A 23571-nucleotide genomic window follows, 5' to 3' on the forward strand; every position below is an offset into this window, starting at 1 on the left:
GATTATGCGAGCCTAGGAATTTACAATTTATACATTTTTTCATGAAAGTTCGTAGGCTTAATTATAATATGAAATATTTTCTTATTTTTATAATTTTATCTTGTTATTGAGATCGTTGTTACTTTTTTTCAGTGGGATGTTTTTCACGTCAAGTTGGATGATGCATTAAAAATAAAAGATTAAGGTTCCTTTTTAAGTAACACTTTAAAACCATATCAACGTATAACATAAAATATTTATAAGATATGTTTTCTATGAAATTATTACTGCTTAATTCGAATTTAATTTTTCCATGATACACAATATTTTTTCACCCAATAAAATCGAAATTCGGCACCAGTAGTATAAATGTCATATGTGGAAAATTTTCTATTTTTTTAAACTCATCGTTTTAAATATAATATTTTATTATGATAATAGTGAATTATTTGCTCAATATAGGTTTAATTTTTGTATTACAGACAGATGATAAAAAAATAACACCAGCGCGGGCTCGTGGCTCGTCTCGTTTCAGTTCGAAAAGTGCTACTTCAACAGAAGCAGCTCCGCCAGAGACGAGCTCATCGAGCTCTGATGCAACAAGTACTAAAACTAGTCGAAGAGCACCAGGAGCTCGCAGAACTTCGTCGAGTCGGTCTGGTGTTCAAATAACTTCTACTGTGAAGACGGCCGTCGAGCAAACTTTAGAAAATTCGGGAAGTGAACCTACCTTCCAATCAAAACCGAAAATTAATCATCATGGCTTGCCAAGGTTTGCTTCACGTACATTAGTGATGAAAGTTCCGAATGCTGAGCCGGACAATAATGTACATGAGAATAGTAAAAATAATAGTCAAGATATTAGTGAGAAAAAGTTTTCACCTTCGAGTGTAAGAGAAAATACTAGAACTGGAAGAGCAAGAGACTTTGTAGATAGTGCAGAAACTTCAAAAGTCAAAGTAACGGGACGAGGAGGAAATCGAAGAACTCCACGATTACAAAATGATAAATCAAATTCTAAATTTGACACTTCAGAACCATCAGTTTTCACCGGGACAATAGATAATTCAAGATCCAGAACTGGCAGAAAAATTCTAAATTCTTCTGTAAAACAATCAAATAGTGGCACATTGTCGAATCCTCGTTATGCGAGAAATCAAAGAATTGATGATTCTAATCCTAATTTAGGCGCAGGAAGTAATCGAAGGAGTTTCGCTTATAATTCTTCGGATTTTCGTAAAAGGCTGACTGAATCTCGTCTAAAACAAGATATTGCGGCATCAGGCTCTGAAAGCGTACGTTTCAATCTCCCTCTGAATTTCGAAGAACCGAAAAGGCTTTCTAGTGGAGGTTCGTCCAACAGTAGTCCAACAACTGAAATATCCAAAAGGCCAGTCAACTCGCGCTACAAACCACGAGGAAGGCAGCCTCTGAATGAAAAAAAACAAGAATCTGATACAACTACCTCAAATCCAGTATCAAGGGGAACATCGAGAAGAACGGGAAACAGCAAAGGATATGAAAGCACAACAGAAGGTCGTGGAAGAAATAGAGGACAAGAAATCAGAAAAAATAACGTTGCGGACAGTAGCTCTACAACCGTTCAACCTGATTTTAGAAGAAGAAATTCCAATACGAGAGCAACAGCCAGATCTTTTGATACATCCAGGAATTTTGATAATAATAGAATATCCGAAGCAAAATCTCACAATATTGATAGAAAATCTAACAGATCTAGAGGTCGCTACCGAGTTGAAATAATTACTACCGATTCTCCGCCGCATCCATCCACTACAATAGCACCACGAGGTCCGTCTGTTGTGGCAATAGGAAATATTGGAAATATTACGCCAACTTCGACACCGGAAGTTATTACGACGTTATCACCACCAACTACTTCTAGAGCTTTTTTATCAACTTCAGCTCGGCCATCAAGTAATGATAATGAAAAAAATGAGAATGGCAGTACTCAACAAAATGATCAAAGAAGAAGGGCTTCGAAAGAAGATTTCTTTAATCATGGCTTGGGCTTTCGAGGAAGAAGACCATCAATACCTGGAGTCGATCAAGGTTTGTTAGACTTTTATCATGTACGTATTCTCAACTTATTTATTCATATTAAATTATTATTATGTTGTTACAATAATTTTATTATACTTTTACAACTCTATTGACGATAAAATCCTATTAATATTTGTCATAAGTTATTTTGTTCAATATTGCAGTACACTATTGGAAAAAATTAAAAAAACAACAAATTTCTAAATTTTTCGGCAGTATGAAGGGCTGTGTTGTCGTGAAAAATGATGAAAAAAGAGCATTTTAAAGCTTGAAGTTTCTGATTTCAGGATTTTTGAGTCAAAAATTTTGATCTGCCACGGTTATTGCACAATTGTATTGTAAGAAGAAAAGCGAGAAAAAAATTATTTTTTATTTGGTGTCTACGGACTTTGGAAAAATTTTTTCGTCCAAACAAACTTAAATTTCAGTTAGCTTATTTATTCAGCTGCAATTTAATTTTTTCTTTATTTCTTTATGTCCATTTGTCACTGAGATATCGAATTTTGAATGAAAAATGGTTATTTTTTCTTCAATCGCCAATATCTCAGCAACCAATAATCATACAGCAATTAAAGGGGCAGTTATAAAAACTAGTATGAGTTTGGAGTCATTAAATACTGCGGAAGTGACAAATCGCGGGGTCTCATTTCCTTACGAAATCAAATTTAAAAATTTTTTCCTAAATTTTTTCCAGTAGTGTGATTATAGGTAATTAATTCGTATATCGAAATATTGAATCTTCTTAATGTTGTATGCACATAAACACATACACACACATAAAATATAACTATAATATAGAAACAATTTAGTTCCAGTTACAGTTCCATCAACAACTACGACAATTGCACCTTCAACAGTGACTTCAGTGAGGATGCCTGAAAATTCACCACGTGGTAATCCTGGTTGGACTTTGAGACGACGTCCTGGACATGTACACGATGGTCCATTATCCGGGCCAGTGTCAAATCCAGCGTTGTCGCTAATTCCCGGCCAACAAAATAATAGAATGACAACCGCAAGTACCATTCCGAAAAGTGGAAGAAGAGGGAATAAAATGAACATAAAGGCAGTTAGTGGAGGTACAAAAGAGGAAATAAATGAAAACGATAACTATCCACCGGATTTCAAGGCACGGCTGGCACAGTTGGTGAGTTTTGCAGATTTTATATTGTATCATCTCTTTCATGAATATAATCGATATTGAATCGTATTCATGGTAATCTCTGCGATAACATTAACAGTAATAGAATAACTTATTGGGTATATTAAAAATGTGTCTAACGTCTATACCAAACTAATATTATTTCAGCAAAAAACGAGCGGGCAATCAAGAACACAAGAGGTAAGATAGCAAGATCCTAAAAATTCCACGTTTAATCCACTTTTCATTCTTCCAATCAAGTAATTGACATAACATGGGCAGACAGTGGTTGACTTTCCTCTTTAACTGTTTTCTTACTGGTTTGATATAATATTAGCAAAAACTTAACGTTGACTGCTTTGAATAGCTGCTTCTCTCAAGCTAGCATGTCCACTTTGGATCTTTTTGTGTACCTACGCAATGGCATACTTCTTTATTGATGTACGGAAGTATATCATAACCATATTACTATTGAAACTTACGATATTTATACGATACGACGTTTCCTCTGAAATATTACGCACGCACGATATTGTTTTATTAAAAAATATGGATTTCTTTTATTATAATAACTTAATCATTTACGTAGGATCGTCAATTGTATACCAGCTCAAATTTAATTGGCAATGTCGATCTTGATCTTGCCTCTTCGGATAACATTGACTACGCAATGACACAGTCTCCGTTTTTTCATAATTCTACTATTGAAATTCCAAATTCTTTGGATGTGCAGCAAGTAAGATATGTTAAAATTACAAAAAAAGCAATGCAAATCATTTTGTGTTCAATTATTCATATTATATTTCATAAATTTACAATGTCATTAGCTTGTTTTCCTCATTAACATATTTGTAAACTGAATTTTACGTCTGTGCTTATATTTTCAAGAAAACATGCTGCTGCATTTTCATCAATCAAGTGTATATAATTCATACTTCGATGTACACGTGTGTTTTTGTACCGTGATAATGTATAATACAACTTCGTGAATCTATATAACACCCAACAATTACAAGTTATGCCAAATCATCTTGTTTTGCACACGATCGAATATATGTGCTATGTAGATCTTGCATCGCTTACCTGAAATCTGCTTTCATTCATGTTGCGAATTAAACTATAAAAACTTCTAATCGTCATCAAAATTGTTTGAGGCACAGATGATGACGTACTGCATAATCACAAAACTGCTAAATACTTTAACTTCTTATCTTTTTTTATGTGTTTCACTCTAAAAGCATGGAATGTTATTATTTAATTATACAATGCGGGTTATCCGTAAAAATAATTTTTAAGTAATTGAGATATAACAACATCAGATCTTAGATATAACCATGAAATCGAATTGAAAACGTATCCAATTCAACTGTCAAACTATAATGATGCTTCTTTAAATTGAATTAGACAATCTCATCGGTACAACCGACAGATGTAATAGGTTTTCTATATCTGGATAGTGATATAAAATGACTTGTAAATTCATTCAAAGCATATGCATATAATCGCGGACAACTCATTAAACAACGTAACAGCTACTGCGGAGAAATAGTTGGATTTGAAGGAAAACTAGGTTTCAGCGCGTAAAAGTGTAAAAATTGAATCAACGAGCGAGCAGCGCGTGCAGAGCATATCCCCGATTCGCGAACCGGTTTAGCCGTTCACCGCTCCCGATTTCGGGTTCCTTGCGGGTGCTGGGAGAAAGTAAATGCTGTGCAGCGCTTGACCGACTAGTACAGGCGTGGTGCACACTCGTATTTATGTATCGTATCAGTGACCGAGCCAATGCGCCTAGAAATTATTATGGAGCACATGCGTTTACACGCTCGCATAGGTGGAACAGATTTTCGACCAGATCGAGAAAGTAATACGTAAATTAAAATACCACTGATGCTTAACTTTATTATTATTTCATTCATATACAACTGCTTTAAATTCCAAAACAATAATGCATGGAAAAAGAAACGAAATCATAACAAACATTTCTAGAATTGATAAAAATATCGTGAACAATCCAGCCCTAAAAATGTTGGTAGCTAGTGTCCAAATTCAGTAAAAAAAGTTACCAGTCATCAGCATTTTTTACGATTTTCGACTGTGCATTGTATATATTTGCAAAAGCTGATAATGATAAGAGTAGTAACAATACTTCATTACACTCTCACTACGTTTATTTATAACAGACACCCGTTATTAAAAGAATGTGCACAATGGTAGTTTGATAACGCAAACGAAAGTCTAAGAATAAGTTTTTCTTTAACTGATTACATTGAATTCACACGTACTTACAATTGTTTTGCAACAAATTCATAATGCTTTTTACACTTGCTATACTACGTTTATGTTACTTATCCATTTGAATTTGGACACACGTAATTTAAAGGTTAGGGACTAATCATTAATATAAAAATTCCTTAAGATTTACAAATTGATACGTTAACTAATAAAAAATTTTGAGAACACGCACAGTTTAACTTATTTTTATTTGAATTCAAGATAACAAAAGCAAAACTAAAATCATCGATTCCATACATTAACAGTCGAGTCTGAAATAGTAGATCTGAATCGATCGAAATTCCTTTAGAAGTTATGTTTGGGGTAGGGTTTGAATACAAAAACTCTCTAATAAAATAGAATCTGCAGAGCGTATTCAGCTCCCTCACATATTGGCTAATTAAACTTTCAGTTACTGAAGACTGACGCAGTGAATACGTGGCTCGGACTCGTTAGGCAACGTCTCGTCTCATTGGTCACTAGTTTTTGGCTCTTCGTCGGTTCACTCTTCGCTCCTAGTGATTTGAGATACGATACGTAAAAAAACTTTTTTTACAATTGTGAAGTGTAAATATAAACGATTTTTCCTCTTGCTCCGCTATTGAGATAAGATTGTAATATAATAAAGCATAGATATGATTTCTATAATAAATACAATATTTGTAAATTTGCAATCACGAATGAATTCCATCATAAATAATGTATGTCAAATGAAAAGCACTAACAAAAAACACCTCTTCATTCTCTTCTTCTACTTCTTCTACCATGCTTCGGGAAGTCTTGGGCAATCTAAAAATTCAATGTGCAAGGTGTGGAAAAAAGCAAACACATTGGGATGGTACTGGATGCTTAAGAAATCTAAAAGCAAAAAAAAAAAGAGAAAGCTGCTGAACAAAAACATTTTCAGGCCAACAAGACGATGTCCACTGAGCAATTCGCAGCCCGATCAAAAATGAAACTGGAAAATGCGCGTAAACTCATCAAGCCTGAGCTACTGATTGATGAAACAAACGCTCGTCAAGTAATCGTTGATCCATCACCAAATTTCAAGGAGGATACGGATCAGAAGCCTAGAGACTCAGCAGTGGATGAGGATCAGAAAGTGTTCAAAGTCACAAGGAAATCAAGCCCTGCGACATCGAAGCCCGAATCAGGTCAAAAGAGCTCGACTAAGTCTGATTGGAAACCGTCCAAATTGAGGAAGAATTTCAAGGACACTCAAACTAGAGCCTCGAGATACAAGCAGCTATATACTCCTCGACCGAAAACTTCGTTATTAGCAGCTACCACTACAGAAAGAAATTTCGTCGAAGACAATGTCATCGATTCCACGACACAATCGGCTAGAGCCGATCGATACAAAGAGCATATAATCAAATTTGTGCCAAAAGTAAGGGGAAGTAAAGTTCGTGGTCCCAAACCTTCACATGAGAATAGTATACACGAAGACATTATAAATTCCACCACAAAGTCACCGCTAGCTGAAAAGTCTCGGAAAACCTTCACTCCTAGAAAGAGTGATAAGAGTCACGTGGACGATATTAAAGCTGTGGCTCTGAAATTACGGAAAACATTAGAGAACATGGAAAAAAGCCAAACACCGAGACCAGTTAGGAGAAGTGATTCGTTGGAAGGTTCAACGACCTTACTAACGACAATGAGAACTGTCAAATCTTTTTCATTTTCAACTCGTCTAGTGAAAATGGACGATAGCGAAGCTGCTACTTCCTCGACAATGAAGATGCTCGAGGACGAAGTTACTTCAACTACAGAATCAACGTCGACAACTTTCGTGCCAACTACAACGAATTTGCCCGTGACTACAGAAATCACCACGCAAATTTCTGCTGAAAACGAGGTGACCACTTTTAATTATGAAAGTGTTTTGACTTCGAGTAATCGCCCATCTACCGACGACATCGCCAACGAGATCGACAATGCCGGTACTTTCAGTACGACCGAATTATCGTTCAAGAGTACCGGAAGTCCAGAGCTCGATTGGAAAATTGCAAGCACGGATTCGCCACCTAACTTGGTGGAATACAAGCCCCGTGCAGCAGCACTGAGCAACGATTCGGGTTCACCGGTCTTCGTGGTATATCCGTCGGCAACCGAGAAGCCTCTGAGCATTGCGATCACTCCGAAGGTACAGCGATACCAAGCTACGATCAAACCCAATGAAACTGAGCTGGGACAGCAGTCGGTAACACAGGAACCCGTTATCAGTGTGAAAGTGTCCAGTGGTAACGAAACCGCGGAGATTTCAATTCACGATTCAAATAATGGTAACAGTGGTAACGTCGCTGGTTCCAACATTTTCAATCCTGTCGAAAGCGCAGCAATACTGGAGTCTGGAAATGCCACTCTTTTGGAGCATCTCAGGAGTACTGTAGCGCCGCTTTTGAATACACTTGGAAATAAATCACCTGTGTTCGCAGGAGTTTACAAAAATACAAATAGTGCCGTAAGTTATTTTAGTCTAATTTATATATGAAATATAAGAAAACATGTAAATAATTTCAATAATTAAATTTTAGATGGTTTAACCAATTTAGTTATAATTAAATGTTTTATTAAGTTTATTGAGTGAACCTATTCCAACATTTTATTTTTTTTTAGAATTCATTGCCAAGAGCCACTCCAAGCGGTGCTCCTCCACGGTTTAGTGCTAGATACAGGGGAGCAGAGCTTTTTGTCAGAAGGCCAACGCCTCCAACAACTCTAAACTCACTCACAGAGGTAAAATATTCACGTATAATTTAATTAATCCAAACAAGGGAAATATATAATAGTTCTGGTGTTGCAGCTCAGTTGAAAATATAAATAATAAATTGTATACAATTTCATTTTGTAAATTATTGCATAATAGTCTAATTATATTATCATCCTGTAGAGCATGAAAATATCTATATTGTAATGTTCATTATAATGTTGCAGTTTTGCCATAATTCAATGTAAATATCATTCGATTAAAGTTCCTTTTTCTGCAACACGACATTCTTTAGCATTAATTATAAATATATTTTTTAGTAAAATATTCTAATTTATCAATTAATCAATTAGAGTTCAATAATTGGAATATATTTCATAAGTGATTTCCTGAATTTTAGATCTAAAAATTATTTATCTCGACAATGTTTCTTGTAAATACACCAAAATAAAAGCATAATTTAATATCAGAACAAATAACTGTAAATATAATAAAACATTAGTCTATCACTTAGCACTGTACAAATTGTACAGCACGTATCGCACCAAAAATATTTTGATTACAGAATGAGGATGAAGTGCGGCCGATCAATATCTCAAGCCCTGGGGAGCCAAAAATTTTAACGTTTTATCAAGCAGTGGAAACTGCTAGCGTAAACAATGAACAGACAGACGTACGTCAATTATGGCAACTCCCTAGTGGTGCCCTAATAAAGAATAATACTGCCAATGACCATTACGACACGAACAGTTCTAACAATGACTCTCGATCAATAATACCAATAACAAATACCTTTAATGACATCAGCCCTGTATACATTAATAACGCCTCGACTCATAATGTGCCTGACACGATCAATTCCTTAGATACCACCATGAATACCACTACTCTCAAAACGACACAAAATCTCGATGATAATCTAACAGAAGCAACTAGTGACGATCAACTGAAAGAAACTACTACTAGTGTACCCACTACAAGTCAATCCATTTTAATAGTTAGTAAATTAGAAAATATTGATCCTACAACTGCGAGTACTACGTCAACAAGCACTGAACTGATGACGGAAGTGTCAGTTCATATTAGTGAAAATGTAAATCAAAACCAAGTAATTGCTACGACTAGTCCTTCGCCATTTGTTGATAGTGCATCAGTAGACACGAATAAGTCTGAATCATCAGCCCCAGCAATTGTTACTGAAGCTAGTTTTGTACAGAAAAATTCTACATATATGCCATCCATGTCAACGATGTCAAGTTCTCCTGAAACTACAACTATTAATTCGACTGAAACGCTGGCAGTAACCCAAATTACTCCAGCGGTAAACTTGAAAACGCCTAAAAGTTTGGACGATTCAAATTATGGACCAGTCGAAGTAAGTAATTCTTTGTTAGATATTACTTTATCGACAAGTAATAATGAAACAACAAAACCTACTATAATGGAGATACGAATAGGTCAAGAAACTGAGAAAACTGCTAAATTAAAAAGTTTAGCTCAAGTTACAGAGACTTCGAAAATTTTTGAACAATCAAATTTTACTACAGAAAGTACGACTGAAATGATACAATCGATGACTGTATTAACTTCTACAAAAATCGAAAATTCTTCTTTTGAAATGACTTCCCCGTCACAATCAATGACAAGTACCTCGACGGATACTCAAATGACATCTGAAAGATGTTCAAATTGCTCACCAGATACGAATGAAAGTATATTGAATACACAGTTACCAATGATAACTAGTAGCTCTGTGAGTGTAGATAAAAATCAGAATGTTACAATGACTTTACCACCAGAAATTAGAAATTTAGAATATAATACAGTCACAAATTCTAACAATATGTCAAAAACTACGAACATAGAAATAAAATTCTACGATGCTGAGAACGCGACTGTTCCTGCAGGTATCGAGAGTCCTCTTTTAAAAGATATACTTAACAACAAAGAAAAGTTATTAGCCTTAGAAAAACTTATGTACTTAGCTATTAATTTGACGGAAAATAACTCATCTGATAATAATCTCAATAATAAAAATATTACGGAAGAGTTATTGAAGATTGCCGAAAGATTTTCTCAAAAATCTACCGACATGAATGAATCTTCATTCAACGAAAACAATGTGGACAGCTCGCCTGAAGAGCTTTCTCAGCTTGTGGGGAGCTTCGTAGATAATCAAAGTCAATCTGTGACTAATGAAAGCACAGTAGAAACCAATAACGAAACTACAGTAGTTACTCAAACGACAACTATGCCAACAACAACGATTATTACAGAACCAACCACAAACACGACAAACGCAAACATAAATGCAGACATGTACATTCGAAGTCCTAATACACGAACTAGTATGAACTCTGAAACAAAAACTTTCTCTTCCCTAACAACTACTACCACCGCTCTATCTTCTGATAACATAACAAATAATTCAATTGATACAAATTTTCGCGCACAGCATTTTGCCCGCATGTTACAAATCTTATCTAAGCTTATGAATGCTAAACCAATTACTGACCTGTTAGCAGAATCTAAAATCCAGGAGCTAGATTTACTAACCCCCAATCCGACTGATATACCATCAGTAGTCGAAGATGTTACTAAAACTGTCTTAGAAAACGACTCTAATCTTTTTTCTAGTCTATCGTCCACAACCACCTCTTCTGAAAGCGAAACGAACCTTGATCTTATCACTATTTCTCCAACTATGCTTACCCCTTTGCAGGGTTCTACGCCATCAACCGCCCAAAGGACGGCAGGTACAACCAATCGCTCCCATCAACCATTTACTACGTCATCCCTCACGACAACTCCCCTATCATCATCCGTATCCTCCTCAACAAGCGAAAACAGTAACGATCTATTCTCTAATAATCAACAATCACCCATCCCTACAACGACAACAACATCTACAATTCTCCCAACCTATTTACCATCTTCATCACATGCACCTTCAACGATGAGTTCACCAGCAGATTATTCGATAAGTAAACAGCAGCCTACGACGTCGGTCTCCTTTGTTGGACAATCTGGTTTTAACGAGCAACCGGTGATTAATTCGAGTTCCAGTTCCTCTACAATTACCCCAGTCAGAGATTATTTGATTTATGGAATATTGCCCAATAAGACCATTGTTAGAAAGCGACCAGAAGACAATTTGATCGATGCCAGAAATGTGGATAGTCCCTATGTGATCTTTGGAATCTTCCCGGATGGGAAACTCGTGCGCAAGTTCCCCAATGGCACGGTAATACCGGATCCCCCAAGCAATCCGGTGGAAGTTGTGTTTTCCCTTAGTACTACGACTAACAGGCCCAGTTTACCCGATAACCAGTTTATTAACCAGGAATCGCGTAACAAGAACTTCGGCTACTTTAATAACCATAGCCCCGTTGACGATGGCAATACCCGGAATGCTTTCTACGAACCCAATGAAGTTGATAATGTGCTCAGTATCAGTGGACCCACTGGTTTTAACCTCCCACTCATTAGTGTCGGTAGCGGCACTAAAAAAATGGTATTACATGCTTACTTTCACCCTAGATTAAGAGGCACGAAGTACGACATGAAAATCAGGCTGTATTTGTGATTGCCGATGACTTAACTTTTTTTTGGTTCCTAATTTTTTTATTTTTTTACTTCAAAACACTCCAGTTCAACAACATATCCTTGCCTATGTTAAATAATGTCTTACTTTGATGACAAATTATGATATTCAATACTTAATGTAAGTTGTTTCATTTTTACTTTGAACTATTAACTAGTTATGAATATATTATGTAACTGAATGGCCATGTTCCATAATTTTTAACACTATAAAATTAAATAGAAGTTTTAAAATTTGCCAATAACAGTATTTATGTACAAATTTTTTTGTAAATAGTTTTTGAATGAGTTTGATCTGATTATTTTAATTATTTAAATATTTTTGAAAATAATGTACATATATATTATTGCAATTTAGTTAACTTAAATTCAGCACCTTGATGTCGAAATATGACACATTATTTTTTTGTAAATACAATGCAAACTAGTACTTTTTGTCATGCACAATAGCACATAAATGTTGGTATTTCAGGCAAAGCACTGTATATCAAAATTGCAAAACTATATTAGATTTTTGAAATCAAATAGAAATTATCATCAATGTAGATACTTGCAACGTATATTTAGAAACAAGTTAGATTGATTATTTTGTAATCGGTGCTTAAAATCGAGCAATTATAGTAAAACATTGCTATTTAAAAGCGTAATAGTCATTTTTCGATATTTAGATTGCACGTGTAAATAGTTGTACAATTATATGGTTGCTCAAAATTGAATGTAATATGTACAGAATATTATTTATGTTAAATGTATTGAATAACTAAAATTTCTATTAAAAATTCTATTGCTGATTATCTAGACGGCTACAGTCGCAAGTGACGTGACGCTGGATAATAATGGACAGGGTGGTCGAATCATTCAGGATAAGATAAAGGATGAAGTTAGTAAAATAAGTGAAAGTAATGGTCAACGCAATTCTGTGTTCGTTGGACAGGTAATTCATACAGGAGTTTTCAGAGCATATATATATATATATATTATATTTAAAAGCTTTTGTACATTGAATGACTATATTATCGGGTTTATTTTCAGGAGAAGTTTGTGAATTACTGGACCAATGGACAACCTAACTCCAATCCTACAGTTCTTAGTGTTAATTTGACTTCCACTGCCGTAAGTAACCATTTTTACTAGTAGATTTTAGTATCAAATTTCATGCACAATATAATTGTCGAGTTTGCTAAAAGTTCCGTTTGCAAATTAGAGTATTTTCAAGATCTATTCACGTAGTTTTCGTTAATTTATCCATTTAAGTATTAGAGTTATTTGATTATTATATTAGCTTAAACGTAATTGACTATTTCTATATCATCTTAAAGTCAGTACAATCGAATGATGAAAAACACATGAAAATTTGATTTAGAGCTTTTGACAGAATTCGCTTAATGGAATAATGTTGAAATGACATTTTTGTCCCCATTTAAATTTCACACAGACTGCCTCAAAAGAGGGTTCATTATCTGCACCTCCAGAAGTCATGAATTTAGATATTATACCTAATAGTGAAAGTGCCAATCGAGTCACAGCACCACCCGGTTTCCCATGGAAAGATCCTTTGGATCAAATTTTCGGCATATCTTCTGATTCGCCGGCTTTAAAGGTAGCTCAGACAGTAAATACGATTGTACGTTGCACGAATAATTCTAATACTACGTTTCGAATCCCTCAATTTTCGTTTCTTTTTATTCGTCTTGTCATACTGATTTCCTTTTACTAAAGAACTTTTCTTAAATACAGAATGAAGCCAAGAAACCGACAGCGCCAGTCGAAGGACAGACTATAGATAATTTAGTAGAAGTCTTCAACCCGATCTCAAGCACCATAAGTTCGTTAATAAATACTCCGACAAAGTCAACTACTACAACTACTACAATATCAGCAACGTTGGCTCCAATAACACAAACTTCGGCAACTACGACGTTGACAACACAAGTCCCGACAACATCACGTCCCACATTTTCGTCGACTACGGTTCCATCGATTACCATGAACCCAAATTTATTCGGTACGAAGTTCGAAGACCTTGCATTTCTCAATGCCTTGGTAAGAAAATATGTCTCTTGTAATGTATTATGTGGTTAATAATCGAAGCACGCATTCTCTAAGTATTATAACTGAGCTTATGAAATAAAAAGTACGAACGATGATTTTTCAGCTGGAAAAGCCGAATCCGGGTGAAGCGACGCCGAAGACGCTATCGGAAGTGGAGCGATTGCTAGCAAACAAGGTAATGCCAACTCGTTCTAAAGCACTTTAATTGGCGTGCGGCTCAATCTCAAATGTGCGGACGCGCCGCATGCGTGCGCCTTATTGAACTCCTTTTTCTCAAACAATCAAGCAGCTACGAAATCGTCAAATGAGCTCTGTGCCAAATCAAATTTAGCAAAAACTCGTCGCTCGTCTCTTGCCTTGGAGAAAGCTCGTAACCGAAGCGAAGTGAGCGTAAATAAAAAAGAAAAATAATCACGCATGGCTCGAGCGCAAGTTCATCGACCCAGCTGCACTGTGCACAACTCGGCTATTGCTTATTTCACGCACGAGTCACTTTCATTATTAATTGCTCTCAAGTTGGCATGGCGCTTCTGGATATATGCGCGCACTTGGCGATTCTCACGCACTTCGCAGGAGAGGATAAATAAAACGACTACTCAGCGGAAAGAGTGCGCACGGAGTTGACGCGGCTCTTCTTTTTTTCAGTGTGCTGCTATTTTTGTGGATTCACATCCGATTGCCATTGCATGCTGTATTTTATTTTTCCAGACTTTTTTCTCGGATTTTTAATATTGCTTATTCTCATCGAATATCATCGAAGGTGCCTATCAGAAAAAGAAATATAGGCAATCGGTATAACACGCTATTTAGAATTTGCACAGAATGCATGACGAATTCTAATTATGAAGCACGACTACATAAGGCTTACCGTGTTGTACATGACGAACGTTCTCGCATCTTGCGATTTCTCAATACTCAAGCGCTATTATTTATCCGATACTATCATTCATAACACCATCTTCCTTCTTTTTTATTTCGCTATTTCGCGTTCATGCAAATTCACAAGCACACGTAAACGCGCTAGCGGCCTTTCTCATGAATAGTCACGATTACTCCCTCGACATCGATAGATAGAGAAGGAACATCATCGATGATGCGCCTTCAAAGAGATAAGGCCGTCTCGTGTGCCGGAGGCGCGCGCCTCCGAGCTGTTATTCTTTCATCATTGCAACCTCCTATTGTGACTATCGTGGCAATTACTACCGGGCACGCGATTGATACTCTACGGCCACGCTAACCGCTAACGTTCGTAGTTTCTCATACAAACGATATATAATATTCGATGTATTGGAAGGTATTATGACATACAAAGTCACCTTACGTTTAAACAAAATTTGACTGTGATTTCAAATTATTGCTAAAGATATGGAAGATAGGTCGATTTACATTGCCGATGGTAAATAGCCAAAATGTTCTCTTAATTAGAAGAATAAAACATTATAGGAAGAAGGCATGAAAAATACCAGAAAATCAGCAGTTTGTATCATTTGCATTTTTGCGCGCTTACGAAGCTTAGGTTTAAAGCCGAAGGCACATCCCATAGGCGACGCGTAGGTATGCGCGTATCTTGTGAGTATGCAGTGGGAAGCGGCGGAGAGAGGGGACGACGTATATTCCTTTTTCGCGCTGCCGATTCCGCCGATGACACGCTTTCGCCGCGGCGTGGCCAATTATAAAGTACACGCGCACTTTGCTTGCTCCGCACCGAGAATGCTTGCAGCCCGTGCGCGAGTCCAGAGGAAGAGGAAGAGAAGAAGAGCCATGCGCGACTCTTCTTCTGGCATTCGCGCTTGCGCTCTGCGTTGCTCGAATCGCCGCTGCCAACTGACACTTATTAGCGTTTTGCCTTACGCGCATTCAACGTCGCCTGCTGCTTTTCTTCTTGCTTTTCTTGTTCTTGCGCCGATTCAAATCACCGCTTACATTTTCTGGGGCGCATTTTTCACGAAGAATGCAAGATACCTCGAACAGTCGATGGTTTTAAACAATATACGGGAATTTTATAAGAATATAAATGTCTTAACAGCTAATTTGAAACTTCGTAATCCATCAATAAATAAAATCATTTACAAACGACACTCTAGTGAGTTCTTATTCCGTTTTCTAGATCTTGTCACTAGCGTTAGGCAAAGGCCTACCCGACGGCGGCCCAATGCGTTCCCCAAAAGCAATTCAAGCATCAAATGCGTCGCCAAACACTGTATCAGGCGACAAAGCTTTCAAATTTGCGAGTACGACTCCATCTTTTACTGGATCGTCATCCCAACCAATAATTATTGATTTGCAACCATCAACGACCACGAAAATTCCGAGCACCACTCCAGCAACTTCTACTACGCGGAGAGCTGTGCAAGCTGTCAAAGATGCCGCTACAGTACCCACATATACTATAGCAACGACTACGACAACTAGTACAACGGCGCCAAGTACGACTACGACGTCGACAACTCCTCGTACGACTACGACGTCAACGACGCCGAGGACTACGAGGCATCCGACCACGAAAGCACCAGTTATTATAACTGCCAAATCGGTTACTCCTAGACGACCAAGACCTACAACGCAAGCTCCACCTATTGGACCTTTCGGTTGGTATATTTCGCGAATTCATAAACATCAACCGATTAATTAATGCATTTTTGTAATTCTATTTAGCGTTTGCAGCTAATTTGTTACAAACAATTTTCGGTCGCAATCCATTCGCTCAACCAGTAACCTCTAGGCCAGTAGTCAGAAAGCCTGTTCCTACTGCAAGGAAAGTTCCTCCGCCTACGAAAGCAACTGCAACAACACCAGTAACTAGTACCACATCAACAACTAGGACAACGACCACCACTACTACTACTCGTGCGCCGCATATAGTGTTGGCAGAGTCAAGTCACACACCTAGATCTATTGAGGCAGGCGGTAACACTGTTGATATAACCGGTGGTCAGTCCGTTGTTGTAACGAATACAATCGCTAACACTGAAAAACCAATCGAGGTGACACCGAAATCTTCTAAGGTCACCACGTCCACTTTCTCACCAGAGGAAGATGCCAAATTCTTGGCGGCGTTGCTAGAACTTGCTCGTAATACAAATGGTACTTTGAGTTTTATCATACCCTTGATTATAATGTCTTGTTGGGAATTACGTTATCTACAGCTCAATATTTCACAAATAAAATCATAAATTAAATAAAGTGCTGTAAATTAGTAACAAAATTATAAATTAAGAAATGCCTACATGTGTATTTACGATGTATCAATTTATCGAGTAGAATAAATTTCCAGACAAGCCTGTAAAGTTGGCGACGAGTACGCCAAAAACAGCCCTTGACGCAGACGACGAGGCTTTTCTCAGAGCTATACTAACGGACCAAGCCAAGATTCAGCCATTATCGACGGCAGGTGGTAACGATCAGAATGATGCGGCTCTACTCGCCGCATTCCTCAAGTCACAAGGAATCGAACCCTCTACTCCACCGAATTCGCTTAGACAACAGCTTCAACAGGCTGTGAGTTCTGGATCTTCTCGATAGCTTCATTCTATTCGATAATTTTTCCATAAGCTTTTTACTTTTTAGATAGATCTTTATCAATTTTCGATAATAATATTTTCCTATCTCACTAATTTTTATTTTTGTATTAATAATGTGTCTCTATATTGCAAAGGACTATGGTCGGGGAAAATAATCCTGCTGATACATACTAATGCTCTTTCAAATACTTTAACAATGAATCTATCAATTAATTTTTCAACGGGAATCATTAATATTTTTTAAATATAAACGCGAACGGCAGGATGTTTTGTCATCTAAATGATAAAAAGTAAATCAACCAATTAATATTCCTAGAAAATTATACTCGACTGCACATAGTTATAATATAAGATTAATCTTGTTCCAAAAATCTTAAATCATTGAGTTTGAATAAAACTAATATAAATAATTAGACTATACTGATAAAGTACTAAAAAGTATTAATAATGAGAACAGAAAGATATAATTAATATCGTAGATTAATACAAAAAAATTGAGTTATATAAGTTGAAAGAATCAACAAATATTGTTTATACTGCCCTCGTAGAGTAAGACTACTTCTACGACGACAAGACGACCGACTATAACGAAAACGACGACAAGAAGGACGGTACCACGAAGACCCCCAGCTTCGATATCGAGCTTTCCCTCTGCATATCCCCCGCCGCTGTTCAGTAACTTTGGCGTGCTCAGCGGCGGCGTAGGTGCTACCACGAACACAAACGGCGCAGCCGAAGGGAACGTTCGCAGCCAAGTAGTCGACGCCGCGATCGGCATGACCCGAGCGTTTGGTCAGTTCCTCGGTGCTGCCATCACGGTTAGTTGCTGTTACAATTTGTCTGTTTTTTTCAAATTTTTTTACATAAATTTCTCTTTTTTTTTTACTTTGATACTTTATTAATGTACAGCCATCGTCACGAAATGTGTAATAAAGTTAAATTATTGCACATCCTTTGCTTTAAAAAATGAGAATGCTTTGTTGCAACGCTGACTTGTTGTAAAATTTTTTGTTTTTCAAATTACAAACCGAAAGAAATTGTTTTTCTTTAAAATTAAATTTAAATGGAATTTATAATATTTATAGGTACTTACTTGATTATTTTTTAATAATCTTTACTTTGTTATTCTTTTTTCAACTATGCTATTTCTAGCAGAGACTAAACTATAATGATACTATAGTCCGTCTATTCTAATTAATCTTATTGAAATATACACGACTCGTTACAGTATCGTGCGCATCCTTTCTCTATTATTGTCTTGCAAAGAGAAGCTTTTTTCACTTAGTATCAGTAGCATAAAAACTGCACATTTTCAGCTTTATTCGCACGCATAAAACACCAAACATATAAATATTATTTTTACAAATCAACATGTATTATCTTCATTACTGCATCGTTAATAGAACAAGCTTAAAATTGTTATTTAAAATTTTTAATCTTATTTTCTGTAATCTGAAATAAGCAAACATTATGTCGCATGTTGAACCCTAAGTCTCGTGGAAATGAAAATTAAAACCAGAATATTGTCTAACAAACGTAAAACATCAACATGAATTGAAAATTATTTTTATTATTTATTAATTTGGATTGATTTCAGGGAGCAGCACAACAATTTCAGTCTTTTATCAGAAATGGAACAAGATGGGGTTGAGCCGATAATTAATTAGGAATATCTGCGAGCGCCATTTTATTTTTGATTGCTCTTAACGTTTCAGAGACACTGATACATAGAAAGAGATAAAATATTGAGTAATCTACTTCAGCATCAAAAACATAATTATGTTTGGAATCGTATTCCGAAAAAATAATATTTTATAATATTGATTTGTACTTTATTCGACAATCTCGGCAATTTTTGTTGTCGCGAAAATTATTTTTAAATGAATTAATTGTAAGGATTTGTTATTTAAATGTATTTTACAACAATTTATTACATAATAATTTTTATAGTTGTTAACATTTGTAATCGTATTATTGATTCGCGTATCAATCTTTTTTTTTTTGACAGAGAATAGATCATTGCCATGATGTTCGTTGTAAGAAAATGAAAAGTATGAAATGATGATGTATTGGTGATGACGTCAATGCATCATCGAAGATAATGATAATGATGGAAAACGCTTTGCAAACGTTTCTAGGGTAAGCCCTTCAGTGTTTTTCTTCAAAATTAATTATGGAGTAGGTTTGATTATTGCATAATTATTTATTTACTATGTTAAAATTAGTTGGAAAATTTTTTCGTGCACCTTTGACCTTCATGAATTAAACTGTTTACATTTATTTATGTGACGCAAAAGTGTAGAACACTCGTGGGAGTATTCGTGAAACATTTGTAACGTTCGCTGTAATTAATGTAAAAAACAATAAAAAATATATACAGCACCCAAATACTGGTAGGATGCGTTACCTTGACGTAACTTTACGAGCTGGTGAACTCTGCAAGCATTACTGCAGCATATAATTGGGTGCAGTTTCTGAGATCAAAATACGTGATTGTCGCGTCATAGACGAAGCTTTATTTATGTCGGTTATCTATTGATTGATGATTGAGGAGAATTGTTTAACTTTTTTTGTACAGCTTTGTCTGTGTATGTTTATTTGTAACCTATTTGTAGCGTGATATGTTTTGTACAATAAAAGTGGATTTATGAATAGCCGAGTTTATTTCTTAATTGTCTGTGTAATTTTATTCTAACGTATAATTATTAATTTTAAAGAAAAATTTTCGTATCCAAAGTCGAATTCGAATCTATAATTAAAGTATAAATTTATTTTCAAAAAATGCTTTAGATATTATCTAAAGCATCTTGGTGACGTATGGACAAAATCTATAATTAGCTTGAATGTGACGCATCCAGTGAAACTTGTTACTTATGGCTCTTATCCTGAGAAAAAAAGTAAGTATGAATGTGACAAATTATATTTACTCTTCTCAGCTTGCACACATCCCAACTATTTTTATCTGCGGCAAAAGTCAAGGCTGAGAAAAAATGGTTTGTCCAACGAAAGTAAGGTCCACTTGTGCCATTAATTCGACGGGAGATGTGATCTTGTATCACAATTGATTTATAGTTTATTTATATTCTGAAGTTAATTACACCTCCATTAGGAACATACCGTCATGAGGTGCAGGCATTGTTTAAAAATTATGTTAACGTTCACCGTTGTTGCGAATTCATGATACTCGAAGGTCAGTCTATTTCCAAAAGACAAACGACATTTTCTAAGGAAAAAAGGATATTAAAAATTACGACCGCAGTTGAGCAGCAGAGGAAAAATTCATAGGCCCGTCGAACATCGGGACGGGGTCTTAATTGCACTCAACGTGCCAAACTACTGCGCGGTGAGCGCGCGTACACTACACTCTTTCTCTCGGACTTATACTAACGACCACGAAAGAAAGAAAACGACAGCGATGAAACGCCACCAACTACTCGCCACTTTTTTTTCCTTGACGTTCGTCGTCGCGGTTCGAGCTTCTTTGCGTGCCTAACGCACACATGCTCACCTATAACGCGCGAACGGCGATAAATAACGCGCCGAGGAGAAGAGCATTCGACAATGCGCGCCACCCCAGCCGCGCAGGTAATTTGAATAAATTAACGTAGCTGTGCCACCGCCAGTATTCGCGCGCAACTCTCGTCTGACCGCTGCGACCGAGGAACACCCACACTCTTGCTGACAAGTTCGAGCTTATTGTTGATCTTGCATTTGTGCTATTGTATTTGCACAATCTTCAGTACACGAAATTTATATCTATTTTCGATTGACACATGAAAAACTTATTTACCGTGATTTTTTCACTTGCCGTTCGAATTTTTACTTGATCCAATGAGTTCAAATTGCAGTGTTTATACTGCAATTTGAAGCCAGTAAACTTAATACCCACTTAAAAATGTACCACAGTTAAGTATCATTCTACAGCCACGTGCAACAATTGCCATTTTACTTTTTAAATGATCTATCATGTGGCCAGAGCCTTTGTTACCGATAGAAGAAATGATACCGAAAGACCTTCACAAGGCAACCTTGTATCTGTCAGTTCCTTTCTACCTTCCTTCTATTGTATTTCACCCTTTCCAGCTCTTGCTTTCCAGGTTCGTAGCTCAAAAATTCTTTCGACCTGAGTACGATAAATAAATCAATTTAAAAATTTATTTTCAAGAAGTACTGGATAGCCACAAAGTATTGTCGAGAATGATTAAGCCTTATTTACGAGTTCGAGCATTAAAAACAGATGGATAACGTTTCTTTCATCAATTCGGAAATTCATTCACTTTTAATGACAGAATGCCATTAAAAGTGATAGATAGAAAATATGATAGAGCAAGCAATAGCAACGTCAATCGAAAGTACAGACTTCAATAATGATCTCTGCACCATAGAGCTGAAGATTTTTAGACGTCAGCAAAGAACATTGCATAACGCACTCGCGTAAAAATAATTTGCTGCAATTTTCTTAGACAAAATAAACAGTCGACTAGTCATCGGCTGTCGAAATCACATTGGTATATACAAAGGAAGATTTGCATTAAAATGGAATGCGCTGTAAAGAGCATCACTGCCGATCAAGAAAATGTCTTAGCGATTTCGAAAATCTCGCGCTGAAATGAGCTTCCTCTGATCCTCCTGCGATTGAAAGTGTAAGCCCGGGGGGTGGAGAGGCTCGAGCCCGGTTTAGATCGCGCTTGCCACATATAAGCAACCTCCTCCGCTCGCAGCGGCATTCCCACGCCTGCATGCGGCCGATGTCGCAATTGCAACAATGCAGAAATTACGCGCGCCGGCGCGTCGATACTACCCGCGAGGCGCGCGCCAGCGCAATTACCCCGCCAGCGAGCAGCATAGGCACACGCGGCCAATAAGTTCGCATGCATCCTATCCAATGTGCTTAGACGGCGGACGAAAAGAAAACAATCGTTCGATAATGCCCGATCGTTGCCTGATTCCGAATGGTCACCGTAGTCAAATATTCAGACTCGTTAACTCCAAGTTCACGATATTTCGTTTTGTGTGCTTAGCTCGCTTTTTTTTTTCAACATGCGAATACTCCGACCAAAATTAACCCTGGACAATTAATGTACACTTATAAGAATTTCTCCAATTCAAGAAACAGCTCCGATATAATTTTTAATTTTTGCTTCATGCGAATCCCTTTTCAAATAAAAATGAATGCCATTGACTGAAATTATAGAATTATGAGCTGACTAGATCAAATGAGTTCATTGGTTCGAAAGGCTTCCGGTTTTTCAATCGACTTTTCTGTGTTATTTTCAGTGTTATTTGAATTCAATAATTGGAATAGAGAAGAGCGTTTAGCTTACCCACTTTTCTCTTACTGACGTTCTTTCACAAAAATTCAGTTGACTTTTTCAATGTTACAGTGAATTTCGGTGTATCACATCAAATCAATTTATCCGGAAAATTTGGGTGCACCGTAATCTGTCGCTTTCTTAATCGCCTTATTTTTCTTTTCTTTTTCCTCTTTTTTTTTTCCTCTTTGTGCAGTACACTGCAGCCGGGGCCAATCGAAGCAGACGAGGCGGAGGTCCTCAGTACGTATCCGAAGCAGGAAGGATGGCGCGGAGAAAAGGTCGCAACGGCTAATGAAAAAGAGCCAAATGAACGCAAGGGGTGGCGCTGCCACACTACTGCTACGTGTGCGCGCGCCTTACGGTAGCCAAGAGAGTAACGCAGGAGCAAAAGGCAGAAAACACCGGTAGGCAGTTTTGTAGTTGTTTTTATCAGCTTCTGGGCATCTCTCTCTCTCTCTCTCTCTCTCTCTCTCTCTCGCTCACTCGCTGGTCGGCAAGTGACGCCGGGACGCATCTTGGGGGGCTCGTGTGGGAACGTACGTCTCTTTAGCGATCGAGGATTCGCTCCTCTCCTTCTCTCTGTCTACCTTCCTTGTTATCTCTCACCATTTCCCTCTTTGCTCTTCCTTTTTTATACGCGGCCGCCCTCTCCTCTGGCCTCTTTCACCTTCTTCTATCTCATTGCATTTCTTTCTTATTGTACTCTCTCTGTTTCTCTCTCTCTCTCTCTCTTTCTCTCTCACCCTGATTCAGTGTCTCTCTGTCTTGTCATCTCTTCGATCGACTATTCTTACTCTCAATCCTCTAGCGCATCTCGCCATAGTTATCGTATTATCTTTCTTCTTTTCAGGTCATTGCGGTACATACCATCTTTCTTCGCTTATCTCCTCTCTAAAGGCGTCATCCACGCTTCTCTCC

At 37.0% G+C, this 23571-nt stretch overlaps 1 protein-coding gene across 1 annotated transcript in view; it reads left to right on the forward strand.

The window, feature by feature from the left end:
- Positions 1–18989, forward strand: part of LOC131663799 (uncharacterized) — a 52970-nt gene extending 33981 nt beyond the window's left edge. Inside the window, exons 2-17 of the mRNA XM_058934436.1 lie at positions 462–2049; positions 2898–3187; positions 3771–3917; positions 6360–7916; positions 8072–8191; positions 8728–11676; positions 12565–12699; positions 12798–12878; positions 13201–13389; positions 13503–13808; positions 13921–13992; positions 15925–16405; positions 16473–16901; positions 17092–17315; positions 17887–18156; positions 18936–18989. Coding sequence (XP_058790419.1) covers positions 462–2049; positions 2898–3187; positions 3771–3917; positions 6360–7916; positions 8072–8191; positions 8728–11676; positions 12565–12699; positions 12798–12878; positions 13201–13389; positions 13503–13808; positions 13921–13992; positions 15925–16405; positions 16473–16901; positions 17092–17315; positions 17887–18156; positions 18936–18989 — 8892 coding nt within the window. The remainder of the gene's footprint in view (positions 1–461; positions 2050–2897; positions 3188–3770; positions 3918–6359; positions 7917–8071; positions 8192–8727; positions 11677–12564; positions 12700–12797; positions 12879–13200; positions 13390–13502; positions 13809–13920; positions 13993–15924; positions 16406–16472; positions 16902–17091; positions 17316–17886; positions 18157–18935) is intronic.
- The last annotated feature ends 4582 nt before the right edge of the window (positions 18990–23571 follow it).

The sequence above is a fragment of the Phymastichus coffea genome, unplaced genomic scaffold (assembly GCF_024137745.1).
Source record: "Phymastichus coffea isolate CEN01 unplaced genomic scaffold, Cenicafe_Pcof_1.1 PCOF00038, whole genome shotgun sequence".
NCBI lineage: Eukaryota > Metazoa > Arthropoda > Insecta > Hymenoptera > Eulophidae > Phymastichus > Phymastichus coffea.